Genomic DNA, 19,912 nt, shown 5'->3' on the forward strand with positions numbered 1-19,912 from the left:
CCCGGCTTTCTTCCCAAATCAGGAGACTCTTTTTCTATTTTCTGAAAAACGACATGAGAACCGCCTTTTTTCTTGCAAAGTAAGTGAAAACGTACCACTTTGTACACGCTCCGATCTCCTCATCGGCCTATTCCTTTCTTTACCTGAATGGGCTGATGAGATGACCTCATTGATCTTCAACCGCTCGCTCATGGATGCGGCGCGGCGCATGCAGAAGGGTGGGGCGTTTTCACGTACCTCCATGGAACAGACGCCATTTCCCACTCTGTTTCTCAGAAGGATTAGAGAGAATTGAGTGTGGTCACGTCTATGCTCATAATTAACACCTCGAATTCTACATTTTTCCTCGGCTTTCCCAACTACGAGGCGGGTGTAGCGCAGTCGGTAAAAGATTTGGCTGTGATTGCACGATTTATGCTTCGAAACCGCCCTAGCGCCGAGCACTTTGTCTTTCCGGGGTCAAAAAATAGTACCAGACTTCTCTGGGAGGATAGAAACACTGACTTGATACATACATCTCATGACTTAATACAGTCGGGTCAAAACGAACGAACAAAAAGCAATACAATAACTCAATAGCAATACAGATACAATATAGTACGATATAGATCGACGTAACAAAAGCGAATACAGCAAACATAATAGGAATACGAAAAAAAGAAACTTAAAAGACGAAAAGCGAGAGAGAAAAACAAAAAGAGTGAAAAAAACAGAAAATTTCGGCCCTGATGTTTTTCTGTAATTTTTCGATCCTGAGGTTGTCACATTACGTCACTTTGGGAAATTCCCAAGCAGACCGCTCGCAGCCTTCTCGCAGGAGGCTGCGAGCGGTTAAAGACCACGTTGCCCAAGCCCCACCGCTCGTGTAACTACACTCGTGCTTCATGTCGTTCTGACCTGACCATACATCGGTGGCCCCACGATGTAATTGTGTAGACAAGACACCCGCTCGTACGCGCCCAAACACATAATTTACTCGTTTATTCGTTCATTTTTTTTGCACCATACATATTTACATTTACATTTACATCATTAGGGTTCCTGTAACAACCTGCGACGCCTCTCCACTAATTACAAGAACAACCAATAATTGGTTGAACATCGTAGAAAATACAGGGTCTAACACCCAAAGCCATACATTGGACAGAGAAAAAATACAAAATATTGCCAGTGTAAGTTTTTTTATTGCGGAATTCTTTTGAACGGATTTTTACAGAGATTTTACGAAAGTTTGATAATTTAGTTGGCTAATGGAAAAGCTACAAGGATCGGTTGCGCGCAAAGAAATTGTAATGATAATCTGTACATCGCTTGTGTTGTAGACGATGAGTAAGTAATTTTTTAGCCATGAGATTTTTCCACAAACCAGTTTTAAAGCGGTTTTTTTTCTTCTTGCTGTACCAGCCGTACTTCGGCATGGCAGGGTAAATCGCTGCGAACTAAGGCTCAGAAGTAGAGAAAAACCCGCGATATTTGCCATGCGCCAAACAGTGCGACAAAAATTTTGATTTCGACTGTAAACGCTGTATTTGCTGGCGTTTGTACTTTTTCCGTCGACTCCGACGTGTGCATAGCAGATGGCACAACGGCAGAAGAGGAAATGCCCGATCGGCCGCGCCGAGGACGCGTCGCGGCCGATCGGGCAAACATAGGTGCCGGCTATTAGAGGTTCCTCAAGTTTTTGAACAGAACAGAAACGTGGTGTTTGGGGAAAGAGAGAACATTTTCGAATGACTTTTCAAAATCTTCAGGATATATGGATAACGTAGGAAAAATTTCACGACCTGTTAGAGGTTTCCATAAAAATTGGTGAAGAACTATTATAGGAATAATCCACTCGATTTCTTAGATCTCCCAATACGCCAGCTCCTGGCTCTGCGACAGAACCTACTCCATCCGAAATAGCATCACCGCTACTTTTAACCTCAACTGCTACCTCTACAACCACAACACCATCAACAACCACAGTCACAACAAGTAGCCCAACAACACCGATATCAACGTCAGCAGTATTTACAATGGCCGAACAACCAGGTAGTTTCAGATCGCATCCATTTATCGATTACCTATTTGTTCAGGATACAAAGATGGACATCTTTGAATTTTTTTCGACCGCCTCGCCATTGATCACAGCAAAATGGACATTTTTTTTTGCTCGAGAAGTGATGTGCATTTCAAAATCTAGTGACTATATCTATATGTCTTATATCGATTTTTCTTCTCGGCTAACATAACGCAAATAAACATGAATTTTTGTATCGAAACAATAACAAACATGGGTAATATGAATAGTCCCATAACATAATATAATAGTAAGTAATTCTATTACTGATAAATTCTGTAAAAAATGAAAGAAAACCTATGTATATGTTCATAGAGTGATGTATTTTTTGCAAATTATTATTATTTTTTTAAATAATCCGTGATGTTTTAAGCCGGACGCTTCATCTGTCCACCAAATGATATCTCAACTGATGAGGTCAGAAACGTTTTCCTCACTTTGCACAATCAATTCAGGTAAGAATTTTTCTGCTGGATTTTTGCGGTTGTAAAGATCTTCACAAAAGGATTTTCTTCCATAAAATCCGTTCTTTTAGATCTTCACTCGCCTTAGGATCAGTACCAAATGGAAGGATGGGAATACTTGCACGTAAAGCATCAAGAATGATCAAATTGGTTCGAAATCGATTGATCAATTCGATTCGATGTAGTTCTTTCCATTGCTACTTTTTCAGAGATATGACTGCAACGCAGAGTATAGTGCCTACATGTCAGCACAGCGTTGTGTTGACATGGATTCACCGCAATCATCTCGTCCTGGTTTTGATGAAAATCGTCACGTCTCGCCTAATCCTAACACTGACCATGTGACAATGGCAAGACGGGTACGCTGACTTACACTTTTATCACTTATGTTCACTGGCGCGACCGCGACGCGCTCACTGGTGATTTCCGCTCGCTTATCTCGCTCCGTATAAGCAAATAATAGTGATGTAGTAAACAGAATGGTTATAGTAAAGAGAATTTAAAAGAGGCATAGCAGGAGATTTACGATTTTGCGATTTTTCCAGAAAAAAATAGGTTAAGAATGTGGGTCATGAGTCTAGGCGCTATCACGCTCAATTCTCCCTAATTATCCCGAAAAATGACGTGGGAAACGACCCTGGCGACCAAATTTTCCTGCGAAACATAGAGTGTCAGCGGCCCAATGATTGCTCGCTCGTTGACAGACGCGGCGTGTACGCCTGCGCTCGCGGACGTGGCACGTTGCTTGATGCCTCGTAAGGAAATTTGATCACGGCAGTCATTCCCCAAACCCTTCTCAGAGAAATTAGGGAGAATTAAACTAAATTAAATTAATTGAATTAAATTATAGCACTCATACTTCTCATCCACACTTCCAACCCTAGCCTATCGTTTAGATATCCTAACATCCTAAATTTTGTGGGACGCTCTTTTTAGTCAAGGCAGTTACCTCTGGAGCCCCATTGTTACAATCGAATGAGCGTTGCAGTAGTTGAGGCCAGAATATGTACTGATAACCATACTCTGGAAACCGTTGTAAATTCCAGGCTGCAAACCATTGGTGGAATGAGATGGTGACTTACGGCATACCTCAAGGAAATAATATCTTCCATTTAGGTCTTAATATACCACATTTTGCGAAGGTTTGTGGAATTTTTCGGCTAGATTCTTTTCCATATAAAGTGTGAGGACCCCTTAGAAGTACTGCTACGCAATAATCCAAATTTTAACCTCTAGATGGCTTGGGATACCCATGAGAGGGTCGGATGTGCAGTATTTAAATGTCCTACGTTCATTCATGCTGTTTGCCATTACGGACCAGGGTATGTTCGATTCGTTCTGGAAAAATCGCCAGGAGAAACTCAAAGGGATTGACTGATCCACGTAATTCTTTAGAGGTTTCGCTCCCGGTCGAAGAATCTACAAAATGGGACCAACGTGTAATGAATGTATCAAGATAAAGGCCTCGAAATGTGTGGATGGACTTTGCGTGCTTTCAAAAAATGGAATGGAACGAATCCATAAACCATCGTTCCATGATCCTTCTAAGCAACCGTAAATATTTTATTTAAATTGAATGCTACGTTAGCATTGTATAGTCAGTTCAGTCCGTTGTTTTTTTTCCTGCTAAGATCATGTTGAATCAATCAGGATCAGTCAACTATGATTCGATCTTCACTTTTCTCACTTGTAATTGAATTATATTTCGCTTTTTTTTGTTGTGATTTTAATGGATTTTGTTCTCAAGTCACTGTTTAATAAATAAAACACTTTATTCAAAATAACTTTTTGTCTTAGTGGATTGAATTGCCTAAAGCCACCATGGGTGCTGAAAGAAAAGAATTCAGACAGCTTCTTCACTATTCAGCAAAAGGACCGAAGAATACGAGGAGTACAAAATTTGCTGGAAGATCAGAGACACTCAATTGTGTCTTAACATTCTCATTTAAAAAAGAGGTCTCTTGTAAGAGCATCTGAAAATATCCAGAAATTCACGGGTAATTTATTCAATTTTTAATTTACGTGCCAGACAAATTTTACCGCATTTCCCACAATCCTTACCACAATAATCATGTTCCTAACATATTTATGGATGTTATGTAATTTTGAATCGGGTACATTTTTTCTTCCTAACTCTTTTTGCAATAGATGGTTTGCAATTTTTGATGTTAGTGCAGTTGGATATCAACTTAATCGATAAATCAAAGAAAATAAGCATGAGAGCTTTGAGCTTCAGAAATCCAGGCTCATCTACCTGGCAATAGAATTATCCAAATGTCACAACTGTTAGTTTCTAGCCGTCGAGAATCATTTCTGTATCTCTTCTGAAGGAAATCTCTTGGGAAATCCTGAAAAGAGGATATTTGTACAATCATTTTCCGAAAAATTCCGATATATTTTTTACATTTTTACGAAAGATGATAAACTTATAAATTAATTAATGTCATCACTACTTAACATTATCCATTATGTGATAACGCAAGTCGTAAATATATGTAAATACCTTTCCATAAATAAGTAAACATAAGTAAGTAAATAAAGTCGTAAATATGCAAACATCAACAATATAAGGACGACCAAATTTATCATCCTGAAACAATCCAAAAATGTTTCCGATAGAGTATGGCAGAGGATATAATTAGCTTGGAAATGATTTCAGTTTACATAAATGATTAAGGTATTACGGTATTTATTTTTTTATACATCTGAAAACTCCCAAAAAGCTTTGTGATGAACAAGTCAACAGAAAGGAATAGATCTCACTAGAAGTACTCCTAAGCTTTATGGAGATTGTTTATGGATTAAAATCTGCCGTGCTTATCTTTTTACTGATCTGAAGATTCTGTTGAGAATTCTGGAAAAGTGCGTATATTTTGTAGAAGATCCATGTAATGAAGTGCAGTTCAATGCACAACGGGTTACCGGATGTACACGCGCACCAACGCGATCCAGGGTGTCCTAAATATCGATGTTAGTCATACCATCTTCAGTTACTCGGCAAGCCGCTGACAGACCGATTTTCAATTTTTAAAGATTCTTCCCCTATTCATACTGAGTTTTTCTACAGTATCTTTTTCTTAGCTTCGCATATTTTCTCCCTCTACGGCACACTGTATGTCGCAACACTTCCTACGTTTCTTAGCTTACTTTCAGTCTCTTACTTTTATACAGTCTCTACTAGTCATCCTGCAACGCTTCTCCAGGTTTTCATCAACTTTTTTCGGCCATCTGCTTCTCTGCATGCTGTTTGATCGATGATTCTGCTGTCATTCCGTGAATTGAATGAATTGACTTTTCCTTGGAATCCATTCCGGTCTGGTACAGTTCACAAGGATTTCTTTGTTGGATCGGGTGGATCTCTATTCCTAGGTCAAAACCTACATTTTACGGATGATTTCCCGTTTCCTACATCCCGAAAAGGACATTTCATGCTCTTTAACACAAAAAATACTCTTTGTACTTAAAATAGTCTTTTGAATAACGAAAATGAAAAATATGACCTTTTTTCCTTCAAAAAAATTGCACTTGCGAAATTATTTCTAGTAATTCCCTCAAAACCCACTCATCCATAGATTCCTTATAGCCCTTATCGTTGAAAACACTCACCCGACTGTAACCTCCGGCTACAGCGGTCTTTTTTTCAGTGCTACCTTATCATGGCCAAACCTCTTCAAAAGCTATTCCGTCTTTTTACTCGATATCTTCCCGACTATTCTGCGAGGATACACTTGAGTGACATGTCATCGTTACTGGACTGTGTGGTTGAATCTGAAGCCGCCAGACCCGCTAATCTCTTCTCTTGGTTGATTTTCTGGAAAACTTCCTGTTTCTCTCATAAATCTATGTTCTCACCTCAAAATCGAACTTCTCAGAATTTATTCTCTTGACCTAGCGCCGACAAATCGTTTTGATCTATGGATTGATTGGGTTCAGGGGGGAAGTGGGGCCCCACCGACATAGGCTGGTACTAACACCACTTTTGACTAGTCTTTCTTCACCTATTGAATTTTGCTTCAAGCGTTTCTCCTGCCTACCAGGGCTGATAATTTTCCTTTACACTTCGACAAAATTTTGCTTCTACACGACACCGATAATTACGGTAATTAACAGAACACAAATTGCTTTGCCAAATTTTCATTTTTTTTTTCGCGAGAAATTCTTCTAAATGACCACATTTTTGCGCTTCATCCTGGATACTGGCTAACTCATCTTCAAATACGAATACTTTTCCCATTTTCTCCATTCTCGAATCCTTTTAAGTGCATTTTAGTGGATCTCTTCTCTCCAATTTTTATTTCATTGAATCTATTCGAGAGGTTCTTATTTCCAAAAAAAATCGTCCTTTTCTTGGTGGCTTCATAGTTTAGAGGCGCAGAAAGAAAATCCTAGAAACACAGCTTGAAAAGTCATCATATAAAGTAAAATCTGGAATTGTTAGGAATCTTTTTCATTGTGTATTTCTTTGTTGACAATCTTTTACCATACACAAATCTTATACTTCCACATTAGGAAAATTTATCAGAAATATTTTTTCAACTTTTTGTTCTTGCGGAGAATAATGACAATTGAACTAGCAGTAAATACAATATTTAGGTCCCAGGGATTCTGAAAAGATCCGCTGAAAAGAACTAATGATGGGAAAAAAAAACTTACTCTGCTGGTTGTTTTCTAAGAGAACTTCAAATCCCACGAAAATATCATATTCTAACATTTGTTCAACGAATTTTATCTTGGAAATAGACATAAAAAAGAAAATAAAAAAAATAAACGTTTCATTATTCACACTTTCTCATGGATAACTAAAGAAACGCCTATTTTTTTCATTAGTAGAGGAATAAGAAGGGAATTTAAACAACAATATTTGTTGCTATATCGGAAAAAAACAAAGATAAAAATAAAAGAAAAAAGTTACTGTAGGGCAGTCATAGAGTGTAGAAGTAGAAATAATTCTATATATGACTACTACTGGAATTATGTGACTACTCTATTTCTGCACGAATTTAAAACTTCCTCCTTCTCCTCCTCCTCCTCCTCCATCGATTTATGATTCAATTTATGTCAGTCACATCGATTAATTCGTATACCACATCTTTCGCTAATACCATATCATTCATAGCTAAAATTTCCAGACTTCCAGGTTACCCTGCAGAATTTCTCACCTATCATGCCATATTTTCTTTCGCTAATTTATGAAAAAATAATTAATTTTCTGATTTTTTGATAGATCAATCTTAGAGAAAAAAGGATTGTTATTAATTGTGTATTTCTTTCGCTGTTATAGTTTAAGAATAATAATAAATTTTCTGATTTTTTGATAGATCAATCTTAGAGAAAAAGGATGGTTATTGATTCTTATTCGTTATTGATCAGTCGTAAAGAACAGGCGGAGGTAGCATCTATAATTTTATTACTAAGGTGTTTTTTTTGCCGGAAACATATTCATCTCCTTATTCCAGCTAATCAGAAAATAATCATTAGTAGGAGTTTTTTTTTGTAAATGGAAAATGTAAACGAGAAAAATTGAAATTTTTCTCAAAAATTGGGATTAGGAGGTGTTGCCGCTGAAAGTTTTAGAGAAATTACACATTTGTCGCAACACAACTCTTAAATCAGCTATCCTGTAACTTTTTCTTTGGAAATTATGCAAATGTGGATAAATAAATAATAAATGTAGATACTAAAAATAGATATCAGATAAATGTTATAGGATCATTTCGACGGTTTGCCCGAGGTGACCCCGAAACCCACCTTGCATGCCAACGGCATTTGACCAACTTTTCTTATCAAGTGCACTTGATGGTTTACAATCCGAGGCCAAGCCCCAAATCCTGACACCTGGCAATAGCCGGCGGTCTTCGGCGGGGAAGGTGGTGCCGCTTGCGGCAGAACCTCACAACTTGCGACCTTGATTAGATTGCAAAGTTTATTTCAGTGGTCTTTCACTTTTTCCTCTTGTTGAACATCCACTATACAGCTTCTTCTCTTGGAAAAAAAAACTCCTTCTATACTAAGGATAAATAAAATCCCGCAGTAATGTTCATGTTTTTCAGAGTTCTACTAATAACACGAGGGCTTAAGTGTCCTCATGATGTCTTCAACTGTTTTATTCACTAGTACACTACTTATTTCGACAATCTCAGCAAATCTGGTAGGTTCAACATTCCTTTTTTGACCCATAAAATATCGTGCCCTATGGCTAACATGAAGAAGTGTTATTCGCCTTGTCGGTATCTTATGGATTTCTAAATTTTGACTAAACGTAATAAATCGATAACGGGTTGAGCCCAAGTGGATATAACAACCGCAGTATTTTGCTGTGCTATTCCCGTGATGTTTAGTTCGACATACAATTCGAATACTCGAATTCGAACCATGCATTTTTTTTAGTAGGTTTCAGTAGTTTCAATAGTTTCAAACACTAACATACAGAGATTCTAGCACATCTGATAGGAGTTTTACTATAACTGCGTCAAAACATTAAAAAAAAACGTCTGGAACAGAAATCCTTTCTGGAACTTTCCAAATACTACGGTAGTCAGTTAGGTGTAAACGCACATTTACGCACGATGCTTATTGTTCATTCAAATTCCCTAAACTTATCGGTGCTAAATCAACTATACTCGTTCCTGTTCTACCTGCTCTCATTTCCATTTATTTCTATTATTTATTTATTTTTTTAGTTGTTGGGGTTTCATTTCTTTTCTGTAGTAGCAGTAATTAATCCCCAGTTGCGAAGAGGTTATACAAAAAAATGATTATAGAAAAAATCCAATTCCAAAAGAAATATTCGAAAACATGAATTGTGAATTAGAAATGGTGCATGTGTTGACTGTGGAGCATGGTAATGGGTCCCACAAAATTCCTGAATATAATGTTTTCTTTTCTTTTTTTTAAACAAACTATATGTTAATTCCATTTCAGTTCAGTTCTGGCATGTTTCTTGTTCGTATTTCATCCGAGCGGCAACACAATATTCAATATTGCTTCACCGAATTACCGTACACCTGGGAAAGAAGACAAAACAGTCGATGCTTGAAATCTGGTGAACTGAACATTGCCAAAAGAACTGAGAAGGTTATCGATCTGAGGCTTATGAATTCGTCCAAAGTGAGTTCACCGGAAATTCTGTTTTCGCTGATTTTTTTTTTGTGTTGAACTGGTCATTTAATGCGAGACACCTGTGTTATTTGTTTTAAATCACTTTGTTACTGCAACTATAGTCGGGTCAAAACGACATGAAGCACGGTGCATTTGCGTACGCGCTCGAAACGGCGCGGTGGAGGCGAACCGAGGTGGGACCATCGCAAACTGCAGCGATGGGTGGTGCTAGCAAGAGTTCCAGTACGCTCCTAAAAGGTGTACGACCCACCGCACCGCCTCGAGAAAAGTCGCGTACGCAATTGCACCGTGCTTCATGCTTCGTTCAGACCCGACTAGAGTTACAGTAACAAAATAATTTAAAAGCAAATAGCATAGGTATCTCGTCCTACTATAAATCAAGCACATTGAATAAGTACGCAAATACGGACCAAACAAATGACATCACACAATACCAGTTTACTCGATATTTATTTCAGGCCTACCTCAGCATAGAATTGACTGTATCCGAAGGAAATCAAGGTACGTTAGAACGTGGTCTCCATTCCCATAGCTACAATGACCCCTTCGATAACTATCTATTCAGGACCCGCCAAAATCATCAAGGAACGTGTAGTCGTCGACGGTGCACTTCCTGCCAAGCGGGTTGCGGTTGCAAGCGGGCTGGTGATGGACTTTATTACCATATGCGACAGGTTAGACTAACCTTCCTGTGCCACGGCGCTCCTTTTCTGCATTTGCGGACTGAGACTAATGAAATTCGTCTCACAATCCTTTACTGCTTCAAATCCCGTATAAGTTAGGAGAAAAAGTTTTTTTTTTCGAATGACTTTACGGATTTTTATGAACAGACGGAAAAAAACGTTCGCACGAAAATCATTGAACTGGGGGCGGATTGTAGCATTCTTCTGCGACTGTGGTGTGAGGATTCTTGAGGAGTGAGCGTTTGTGGCGTTACTTATTGATCTATATTATTTTATTTAAATTCTTTAAAACAATTTTGTATTCATATTTTTTATTTAGGTTTGGAGTTTATATCTTTATTCGTATTTTGAATACAATTAACGTTTCTGAGCAATGCTCAGGAACAGTGCTCTAATCTGTATCAATCTCCTCTTACGTTGTCTGAGCAAGCTTCTACTGAACGTAATTACTTCTGATGGGAACATATTGGTTGTTTTTAGGCCTTGGTACGGTCTCATGTGTTCACGTTACTGTATCGAGCATAGCGATGCTCATTACGTTTGCGATCCACGCGGCGAAAAAGTGTGCACAGTCGGCTGGACCGGAAAGGACTGTGATATCGGTTAGGGCTTTGAAATTTATAGAAGACTTTTCTTTATTTTCGTTCGACATTTCGAGAAATTTACATGTATTTTGATTCTGGTACGAATTGGACAGTTTTCAGCAACAAAAAACATCTTTCCTTCCCGTTCCGATGAGACTACGGAGGTCCCGCCGATTTCTTCAGCTACGCAAGCCTTTCCAAGTACTGGTAGGTTGCCTACACAAGAATCGGGTAAGTGAGATTCCAAATTTTTCCCAAATTATCGTCAACACCTTTCGCTTCTCTCTGTTTCTACAGAATTCCAGAGGTATCGTACACCAATTTGTACGATTCTTCCCCTAATTTCGTGAAGAGAAAAACAGTTTGAAAGAGTTCCGGGATTCCTGATTTATGAAGTAAAACTTAGATACTTCGGGATGTTTAGGGACCATTACGGTCAGAACAACGTCGGTGGCTCCTGCTACACGTGCATCAACGGCAAAAAGAACAAAAAGGCCTATGCAAACTGGTAAGTAAACTTCATAGGATTTTAATTTCCCTTGTAAATAGTATTGTAGGCGTGAATGAATTTTTCAGTTAAATCATACTCTTGCTATTTGATAGGAGTCAGATTTTGTCTTGTTACTGTTACTGTGATGTTACTTATTTAAAAAAATGGATGTTATTAACTTCAAAAAAAAAGAAGGAAAAATGTGCTATGATAGTGCTCAAAGAAAAGGGGGATGAAAGTGTTCAGAAAGAAAAAAGTTAAGAATGATGCTACTAACTAGAACCACAATAACTGTTTTGGAAACGAGTCCGAAATAATCTCAATGATTTTTCTTTATGCGCTTTTGGGACCGATAAGTTCAGCATCTTTTCTTACATCCGTACCAACACCAATACGAACCTTCTTTACATCAATCTCTTTCCAAACTCTTATAAATATGCTATTTTTTTTATCATGGAGCGATTTTTGAGTCAACATGACTTTCGACTGCTTTTAGCGTCCACTCCAGTGCGGCATTCAAACACCGAACGGATCGCTAAAACAACACGTATTCCGTCAATTAAAACCAGCACAGATTCATCTTCACATAAAGGTACGGTAATTTTGAACTTCTAGAGTCAAGGTATGCTGCTATTTGTCAAATGTTTACAGTTTCCACATCAACCCAACTCAGCTCTCGGAATAAGGAGACTGGGAACGCTCAGAGTACGTCTTCACCTGTCAAACAGGACTCCAGCAGTTCTTTTCTGCGAAATTGTTAGTTCTAGGAGACTTGTACTTTCTTAAGTTATTTTTTCCATGCTAAAATATTACTGGAGGATTTTTCAGCTCTAATCCTGCTTCTATTAATCGTTTCAATTTTGGCACTTGGATTTTTACTCATGATATGTACTCGTAACTCATCTGTACAAAATTGGATTAACACTAGAAAGGCGAAAATATTCGCACATGGCAGTTGTCCGTCACCATCATTTCAACGATATGATTTGGATATACCAACGCAAAAGGTATGTATGATCAATTTATTTTTTTTTTCAGTTCTATACAAAAATGGAGAAGAAGCAGAGAAAAAGGAGAATTAGGAAAGAAATGTGGTTTATGCAATGGTACGAGATCTGTTCTCCCGAACTCTTTCTCTGAAAGTGCTCCAAAGTTCCGTTTTTCAATTTCATCTTCATATCAATTCGAACAATGCAGATATTATTAAATCAAAAGACGGTGATCCAGCAGTGCAGATTACGAGACGCTTCTCTTTTGATGAGCATACCATCAAGTTGACGACGTTAGGATCTCTCTAGGAAAGGAGTGAAGTTGAGAGTTCCCGAGCGACCTATTCATGTAGAACCAATGGATATGCTGAAGAGGCAGCAGGCGCGTGTGCAAGGATGGCGCGTCATACCGCACCTCGCAGGAAAAAAAAACGTACAAGGAGGTCGTATCTCAGGCCATTTATCAAAGCGATCCGGGAGAGTTCTCATACCCATACGCGTAATACAGGACCTCTACTCTATTCTAGCATCGTCAATTTGGTGGTATGCCAGCGTTAAAGTGGAAAAAAGGAGGTCACTCAAACGTTTCTGACCCCTGTGAATTATCGATATCGATTATTGCGCAGTATTCTACCTTCAATCTGAGCGTCACGTGACTGCGTTACTTCTGTGTAACACTATGGATTAATATTATTTCCCTCACGCAAGCTTAGCTCTAGTTGATTGCGGTTTTTCCATGTGTAGTTTTTTCTCGACAACAGCTCATACTTTCTGACTGGAGTATCTCTGCTTCTCTCGCTTCTGTAAAGAAAATATTTTGAAGATCCATTCTTGTTATATTTTCTCGTGATATTGATTTGTCTTTTGTGTAATGTGGAGTGTTCGTCAACTACGACACAATGAATGACATGATGCAGTCCATGTATTGTTCATTTCAAAAAAAAAAAAAAAACAGCTCCGAGAGAAGTCCTTTGCTAACGTGTTGCTTAATTGGCCAGATTCACTAAGGAAAATTTGTTGACTCGAATTGCCTAGCCTTCTTTGCATTTACAGTCGGATGAAAACGTTTTGATGCTTGTGCTGTGTGGTGCACTTCCGCAAGCGGCAGCGCTCATTGCGACGCCATGAAGGTGGTGGTTGTGACCGAGGGGGGAGCGTGCTTCAGCGACGTTTTGACTCAGCTATAACTTAAAATTTGTCAGATCTTTGATGAAATTAATCACTTGGGCTGTTTGCTTCGTATTTTCGCTGCAGGGACACAGATTTGAAGCCCACAAGCTTTTTTTGAATGATTGGTCTCGTTGATGTGATAGGTGTTATTGACCGTAATTGTTGATGTGAAGTTTAGTGAAGACTATTCAAAATATTTTTATTTAAGCCATAATTAATAGTATTGACTTAAATATTATATTTTTTTTTCATTTTACGTACGTTAGTTTAAAATAAAAACGTTAGTTTTATTTCCTGACTTCTACTTTTTCAGATCTTCGTTATTGAAACGGAAAAGACTGTCACAAAAATCGTCGACGAATCGGAGGAAGAGTTTGGTCCACGCTATTCGTCGCAGCCAACTTCACCAATCGACAAACCGCTGTCCGTAAATGATACGAGTGCGGTCGAGTCGAATACGTATCATGAGATTGATTCGTTTTTTGTGCCAGCAGTTGCGGATCTACGGATCGCTACATTGGTCTAGAAGCACGCACACATGGTCCGACCAGCATCCCCCTACCATACACAAGCTATTCTCCATACCTCATATATGTGGATTTCGAGAAATTCCTAATTTCTTCCTTAACAACTACTAACCGGTAGTACGATATCTCGGTTGTCGAACGCTGCTAGTCTGACCGCGGTGCGTGCTGATTTCAGTTCTCTTTTGTGGTGAATGTTGTATATTTTTGCTCTAGTTCTATATATACATATATTTTCGCATGCTGAATCGTTCAGTTTTGTTGGAACGCATGTCGCCGTTTTTTTTTTAAAAGAAAATCGCCACGGGTCATCACATTGTGTAGTTAGTTCACTTATGAAGTGATCTACGCAATTTTACACACATCACATTAATTTGTTATTTTTAGAGTGACCTGTTTCACATTTCCGTTGTAATAACATTCATGTTTGCGATTTCTATCCCTTAGAATTCTTCTCGTAATTTATTAGACATGCACATAATCGTCATTTTATTCACACATAGTGTTCTCTGCCAAGTTTAGGCTAAATGTCGATGGTTCCGCAATTGAAGTACGATTGTGTAGTGTAAGTAATTGTGTGTTAGGCATTTTTTTCGGTGATTTTCTTCACATAATTTTCCTACGGAACCATCGATAGGTTGTCTATTTAAGTGCATTGAACAGAAATGCAAATCGTTGGTATGAACCATTACGTTTAACCCATCGAGAAGCGTGTTTTATGTTTTATATGTATGTGTACAGTAATTTATTTATCGTACTTTTCTCCATTGTTTCGTATGAAACAGTAAATGTTACCTACATTCAGTGCAATTGCGAAAATAATGGGCTTTTTCCTTCATCCACAATATTTGTGCTGGAATTCTAACAGAATCTCAATGTATTGATCGGCTACGTTGGACGATCGATTTGAAAGTGGTGTAAATTTTGTTGTTACCGTATAGGCAAAATATCAAAATTACAGATTAGGATACATGGGAAAAGAGAATCGGACTTCTCCAGAACTAGTCCTCAAAGAAGCAACGCGAAACAAATAATAGTGATGTTGTATGTAAATTTTACCAATTTTCGTCTTGCTTCTGTTTTTTTTCCTCTCAGTTTCTTTTCCTGCGCAATTTTCTTCCTTCTTTCTCATCATTTTTCTATTTCAGGATGGGAAAATAGTAGAAAACATCTACTGAGGTGCTCCTTCCATCGGAGAAGCGATGAATCAACGAGTAAGGCTTTAGGAGCTTCCCGTTCAAATTAGCTTAACTCTTGCATACAAATTATTTTTAATTCTTTATTCTTATTACTACTTTAAAATATCATTGTCTAATCTTTAGAGGATTCCTCGGATCTACATCTTTCTTTTTCATTGTTAATTTGTGCACCATCAATGCCATCATATCTGTCCACACCCTTGTATTATAAGCGTTTCGCGAGGAACTCCACTACGAGTACCGTATTTCCATACAATATATTTTAAAGAATCAAGACCTGGAATGTTTTATTTGTCATAATTGGTAAAAAAAATCTGAAGTAATGAGAATTTTTGTTTAACTAACCTTCAGTGACTTTTCCTATAACTTTCCCTTCAACATAGGGCATATCTTTTGTTAGTATAGAAAAAATCGAATTGTACGCGGTCGCGTCATTTTCCATTGGCAACATCACTATGGATCCAGCACTGAAATTGCCTCTCAAAATAGTAGTACGAGAATATATTTTCGAGAAGAACTAATGTATCCTTCTTTCATTTCTGTATATTTTATTGTTATCCGTTTTCTATAACATATCTGTACCGTTAAAACAATATGAAAAAAGCGGAAATGCTTCATCTTCATTTTTTTTTTCAGAGTCAAGAACCACAAGTATTTTGTTAATCTTCGCTACCTAGCTGGCCCTGTACGAATGTCAGTTTCATGTACAATTCCTGATAAAGTGGATGAACGTCCTCCACATCCGTTTTTGAGCTGTAAGTAAGTGTAGATGTTGTTTTTGTGTAGGTGGCGATAGAAAATGGATTTCTTTGAAGGGACAATTTGAAAACACCCACAACATAGTCACCAGTAGAGATTATTCCACGCTTCGAATCTATAGCATATAATGGTGATCCATCGAAATTGGGCCGAACTCCTAGACATATTCATATTCATGCATAGAGACGGTTATTTTTTGGTCCCTCACTAAAATATCATACCCATCTCGAAGCTTGGCCCATCTCCTCTACAAAGTGCGACGAAATTTTCAACAAGTTTCGGGCTTGCCTTACGATCCATCCTTGCTTCGATTCTACAATAGTTATTAGATGGTTATTTTAGCTTGGAAAGTATGTAATGTCGCAAAATGTGAAAACAGAAGAAACTTTTCAATTGTTGCTCCGCCTAGGTAACCTATTTCCAGATATATCCATGGATCCATCGCACAATAAGGGATCGGTATTCGAGTTCTCTACAAAAGGGGAAGTGGAAACCGTGAGTTGTTATATACTTAAGTCGATAAGTCTTCAACAGCAGCTCTAATTGGAGGACTGGTAACGGTACATAAGGTTTTATTGATTTGTACTGCTTAGCATATAGCAGTAATCATAAAAATTCCCTATTGAATCTCACCATATCACTGACTGGCGCAGTAGCCTCACATATCAATCCAAGCAGGGAGGTCATGGTTGGTTAGGCCGACCTACCGATGTAGTAGTTAGTAGAGTAAGTGCTCATGCCGATAGAGAATAATATCCGATGATAACCTGAGCTGTAATCACAATTTGTGAAAACATGCTAGTTGACAGAAACTACAGGTCCATGGGATACTGCGGTGGCTCACCTTGCTACTTTCTCAAGAATGTTCTAGATTATCGTCTAAGCTCGTCTTCCAGCTTTTCCCATTCCTCTGCTTTTACTAACGTAAAAAAGTTTTTATCAGATGATATGCTCATTCAAGAGTTAACAAGAGGCTCAAATTCATTTCTTCCATCTAAACCATGCCAGATACGAAACGTTTTCTGGCGCTATTTCACCCTTTGAAGGTAGTCACTGTAAATTCTCCGCCTCGCCATCCATTTCCTTAAAAGAATATTATACTAGTTCAAGGAGAACTCAGCAAGAACATGGCTATCACCGTTTCGCAATAGTCAATTTTGAGTACAAAAGTGCCGGTTACCGCAATCCTAACCTCGCTTCCCAAAGTACACAACACTTTTTTTTAAATGATTTCACGTTACTTGCTCATCCCTGCTGAACGGAAATAGTCTCATTAGATTTCTCGTGGTCGAAAATAGTTAACTAGATGTTTTCGAAAGAAACGTCTTCGTCTCAAACGAGAATGGGATTTTTTTCTGAAACAAAATTTGCTTGTTTCGAAAGTATGTATCCATCTCGAGATTTTCATCTTGTTGAAGTCTTTCTCCGGAAGGTGTCCATTTTTTTCCAGTGAAAATCCTGTCATATGTAACCAAGTTGATGTGGTCTTCATTATAACCACTATGTCATTTTGCGGAACTGTGCTCTCTACCGACGAAGGAGCAAGCTCAATTCCTTCAAGTCCAAGGCCTTTAACGTTGCCTAATTGAGAAACCAGGCCATTGCTCCTCAGATCGCTCGTTCGCACGGATCCGGCAACTGTTGCCTCCAGAATCCTCATGGCTACCGATCTGCACCTGTTTCTGGTCGTACTCATGTGCTTTCAAGTCAGATCACCGAATGATTGCGCCCATGACATCGAACTTGACGTGGACCTTCAACTAAATTCGTTCCAAAACTACCTTATCGTTTCAAGGGCAGCAATTTGGCGGTCCATCCGGTAAAACCAGAACGTCAGCAGACAGGCTGCGCAGAAGGACCTTAGTCTTACCGAATTCCATAAGAGGGCGAAATTAGAATTTGCGCGCACGAATATGGGAACACGGTGGATTTCTCTGGTGCCATCGACGACGTGGGTTCTAGTAGCTTTTTGTTTCAGGTTATCTTCACAGACGAGAAGAAATTCAATGTGGATAGTCCGGATGGCTACCGACATTATTGGAGAGATCTGCGCACGTGAAATCTAATGAGACTATTTCAATTCAGCAGCAATGAGCGAGAAACGTGAAATTGTCAAATTCACAGTGGATACATCCTTTGAAACGCATATATTATATATATATATATATATATATATATATATATATATATATATATATATATATATATATATATATATTTATATATATATATATGTAGGGCGGGTGTAGTGTAGCGATTGGAGGTTCCGCTTCCTGCACGATCCCAAGCGGGTTAACGTCCGAAACTTTATCCTTTATATATATACATATACATATATATACATGTATATGTATCTATATATAGATAGATAGATAGAAACTGAACCGATGGTCACTTGGGTCAAATTTAATGTTTTAGTGTTTTCTCTTCCTCTTATTTGCTATCGCTTAACGTTGTCGTTGTTGTGGTTTCCTCAACTTAAATTTAATTTTACTTGCTTTAATTTCAATCATTTATTCAATTTATTTGGATTTATATTATGTTCGTTATTTTTATTTAGATTCCGTTCGGTCTTTTTTCAAATCTCTTTATTTTTTCTGTTACGAAAAAGTACGGAGACGAATCGGCTGTGGAATTATTAATTTGATTGCTTTTGAAGTCATCGCTAGTTTTAATGAGTTCTCAACTATTTCTCGCTACTACACGGTCATGTGTCTGTGCGAGTCACTTGCCAATGAGTGGAAAGAATTCGATTATGAAGATGTGATGTATTAGAATACGTAATTAGACTATCCTCCCCCAACACAAATATTCTTTAACCTTTCTGTTTTCGTCTAAAAATGCAGCGATGAAAGACTATGATAACCTATTATATTAAGTTGTTCCATAAGTTATATAAATTCGCAGCAATTTTCAATGTCCTACGCCTAAAAAACCAAGAATCAATCACATCGGTGAACGACTACTTTTGACAATTCTGTTCTATATTATTAGAGTATATTATTGAAAGGAATATCTTTTTTGTTGAATAAAAAATAAAAATGTCAGAAATACAGAAAAGAAGTCTATGGGACAACGTAATATTAGAACAGTAATGCTTTAAAAAATCCTCAAATATACTATATAGTATACTCAAAGTGTATACTTCACCTGAAAGTATAATTATACAAAACTTCAATTTTTTTTTCCTAGAAAGTCATCCTATGCAAATTCAGATTTCACTGTATATGGTATTTTTGTCTGACGGTGTTTCAAACATCTACGTCGAAGCGTCTCGTCTTTGAACATAGCTCAGCCCAACCTTCTCGATCTACAGCGAGAGCTCGCACCAATCCATCGTTTCGTTACTGTTCCATATCCTACGAGATTTGGCGTCTGGGGTAAACTGTTTATTGACACCGAGTGGCTCAAGTTCCTCAAGTGTCGTCAATGTCCACCAGTTCAACATAACGAAACAAAGAGTTGTTACCAAAGATTCCACGATCCCTCTAAGTGTTTGACCGACTTGAGTTCAGCTTTAGCAGTGTGCTGGACAACAGACCACTTTTTATCGAATCTGGGTAACTTCCGCCATATACTACTTCCGCTTATCCAGCGTATACTCAAATGCCTCATTACATTTAGTATAAGCAGGGCCACAGCGAGTAGATAGCAGGTAATCAGACGCATGTACGCGGCCGTTGTGGTTGAATGTAAAATAAAAAGTATATTAGAAAAGGGGCTATGTGGTGCAGTCGGTAAGAGGTTCCGCTGTGGCTACAATCGATCGGAGGTTCGAATCCTCGAGTGCAAACCAAGCCTTTCATTCCTCTGGGGTAGATAAGTTGGTGCCAGACTTCTGTGGGAGGATAAAAACACTGAAATGGCAT

The 19,912-nt window shown here is 38.2% G+C and overlaps 3 protein-coding genes across 6 annotated transcripts; 2 read left to right on the top strand and 1 right to left on the bottom strand.

Annotated features, from left to right (window-relative positions):
- Nucleotides 1-53: 53 nt before the first annotated feature.
- On the top strand, nt 54-4,084 carry RB195_013143 (uncharacterized protein; the record flags this gene model as incomplete). Of its 2 annotated transcripts, none has more annotated exons than XM_064202829.1 (10): nt 54-79; nt 1,037-1,172; nt 1,244-1,329; nt 1,850-2,034; nt 2,436-2,517; nt 2,598-2,676; nt 2,736-2,885; nt 3,573-3,668; nt 3,763-3,848; nt 3,922-4,084. In XM_064202829.1, 10 exons carry the CDS (start codon nt 54-56, stop codon nt 4,082-4,084), a joined length of 1,089 nt encoding a protein of 362 aa, XP_064058710.1. The 2 variants fall into 2 exon arrangements, with proteins under 2 accessions (XP_064058710.1, XP_064058711.1); XM_064202830.1 differs by lacking the exon at nt 54-79 and adding an exon at nt 161-218 and having other exon boundaries at nt 1,117-1,172.
- Nucleotides 4,085-8,611: 4,527 nt separating this feature from the next.
- Nucleotides 8,612-14,087, top strand: RB195_013144 (uncharacterized protein; the record flags this gene model as incomplete). 3 transcript variants are annotated; one of them, XM_064202831.1, is made up of 11 exons in its annotated part: nt 8,612-8,674; nt 9,448-9,633; nt 10,104-10,146; nt 10,211-10,319; nt 10,809-10,930; nt 11,033-11,143; nt 11,337-11,420; nt 11,899-11,994; nt 12,054-12,158; nt 12,231-12,409; nt 13,875-14,087. In XM_064202831.1, the coding sequence occupies 11 exons, from the start codon at nt 8,612-8,614 to the stop codon at nt 14,085-14,087; spliced, it is 1,311 nt and encodes a 436-aa protein (XP_064058712.1). The 3 variants fall into 3 exon arrangements, with proteins under 3 accessions (XP_064058712.1, XP_064058713.1, XP_064058714.1); XM_064202832.1 differs by having other exon boundaries at nt 8,615-8,674; XM_064202833.1 differs by having other exon boundaries at nt 8,615-8,674; nt 11,033-11,119.
- A 1,379-nt stretch (nt 14,088-15,466) lies between these two features.
- RB195_013145 (uncharacterized protein) lies at nt 15,467-16,730 on the bottom strand (the record flags this gene model as incomplete). The annotated part of the gene is made up of 7 exons (XM_013440783.2): nt 15,467-15,561; nt 15,630-15,751; nt 15,958-16,037; nt 16,121-16,200; nt 16,265-16,356; nt 16,430-16,515; nt 16,677-16,730. The coding sequence occupies 7 exons, from the start codon at nt 16,728-16,730 to the stop codon at nt 15,467-15,469; spliced, it is 609 nt and encodes a 202-aa protein (XP_013296237.2).
- Nucleotides 16,731-19,912: the final 3,182 nt, after the last annotated feature.

This window comes from Necator americanus, chromosome V (assembly GCF_031761385.1).
Source record: "Necator americanus strain Aroian chromosome V, whole genome shotgun sequence".
In the NCBI taxonomy this organism is placed as follows: Eukaryota; Metazoa; Nematoda; class Chromadorea; order Rhabditida; family Ancylostomatidae; genus Necator; species Necator americanus.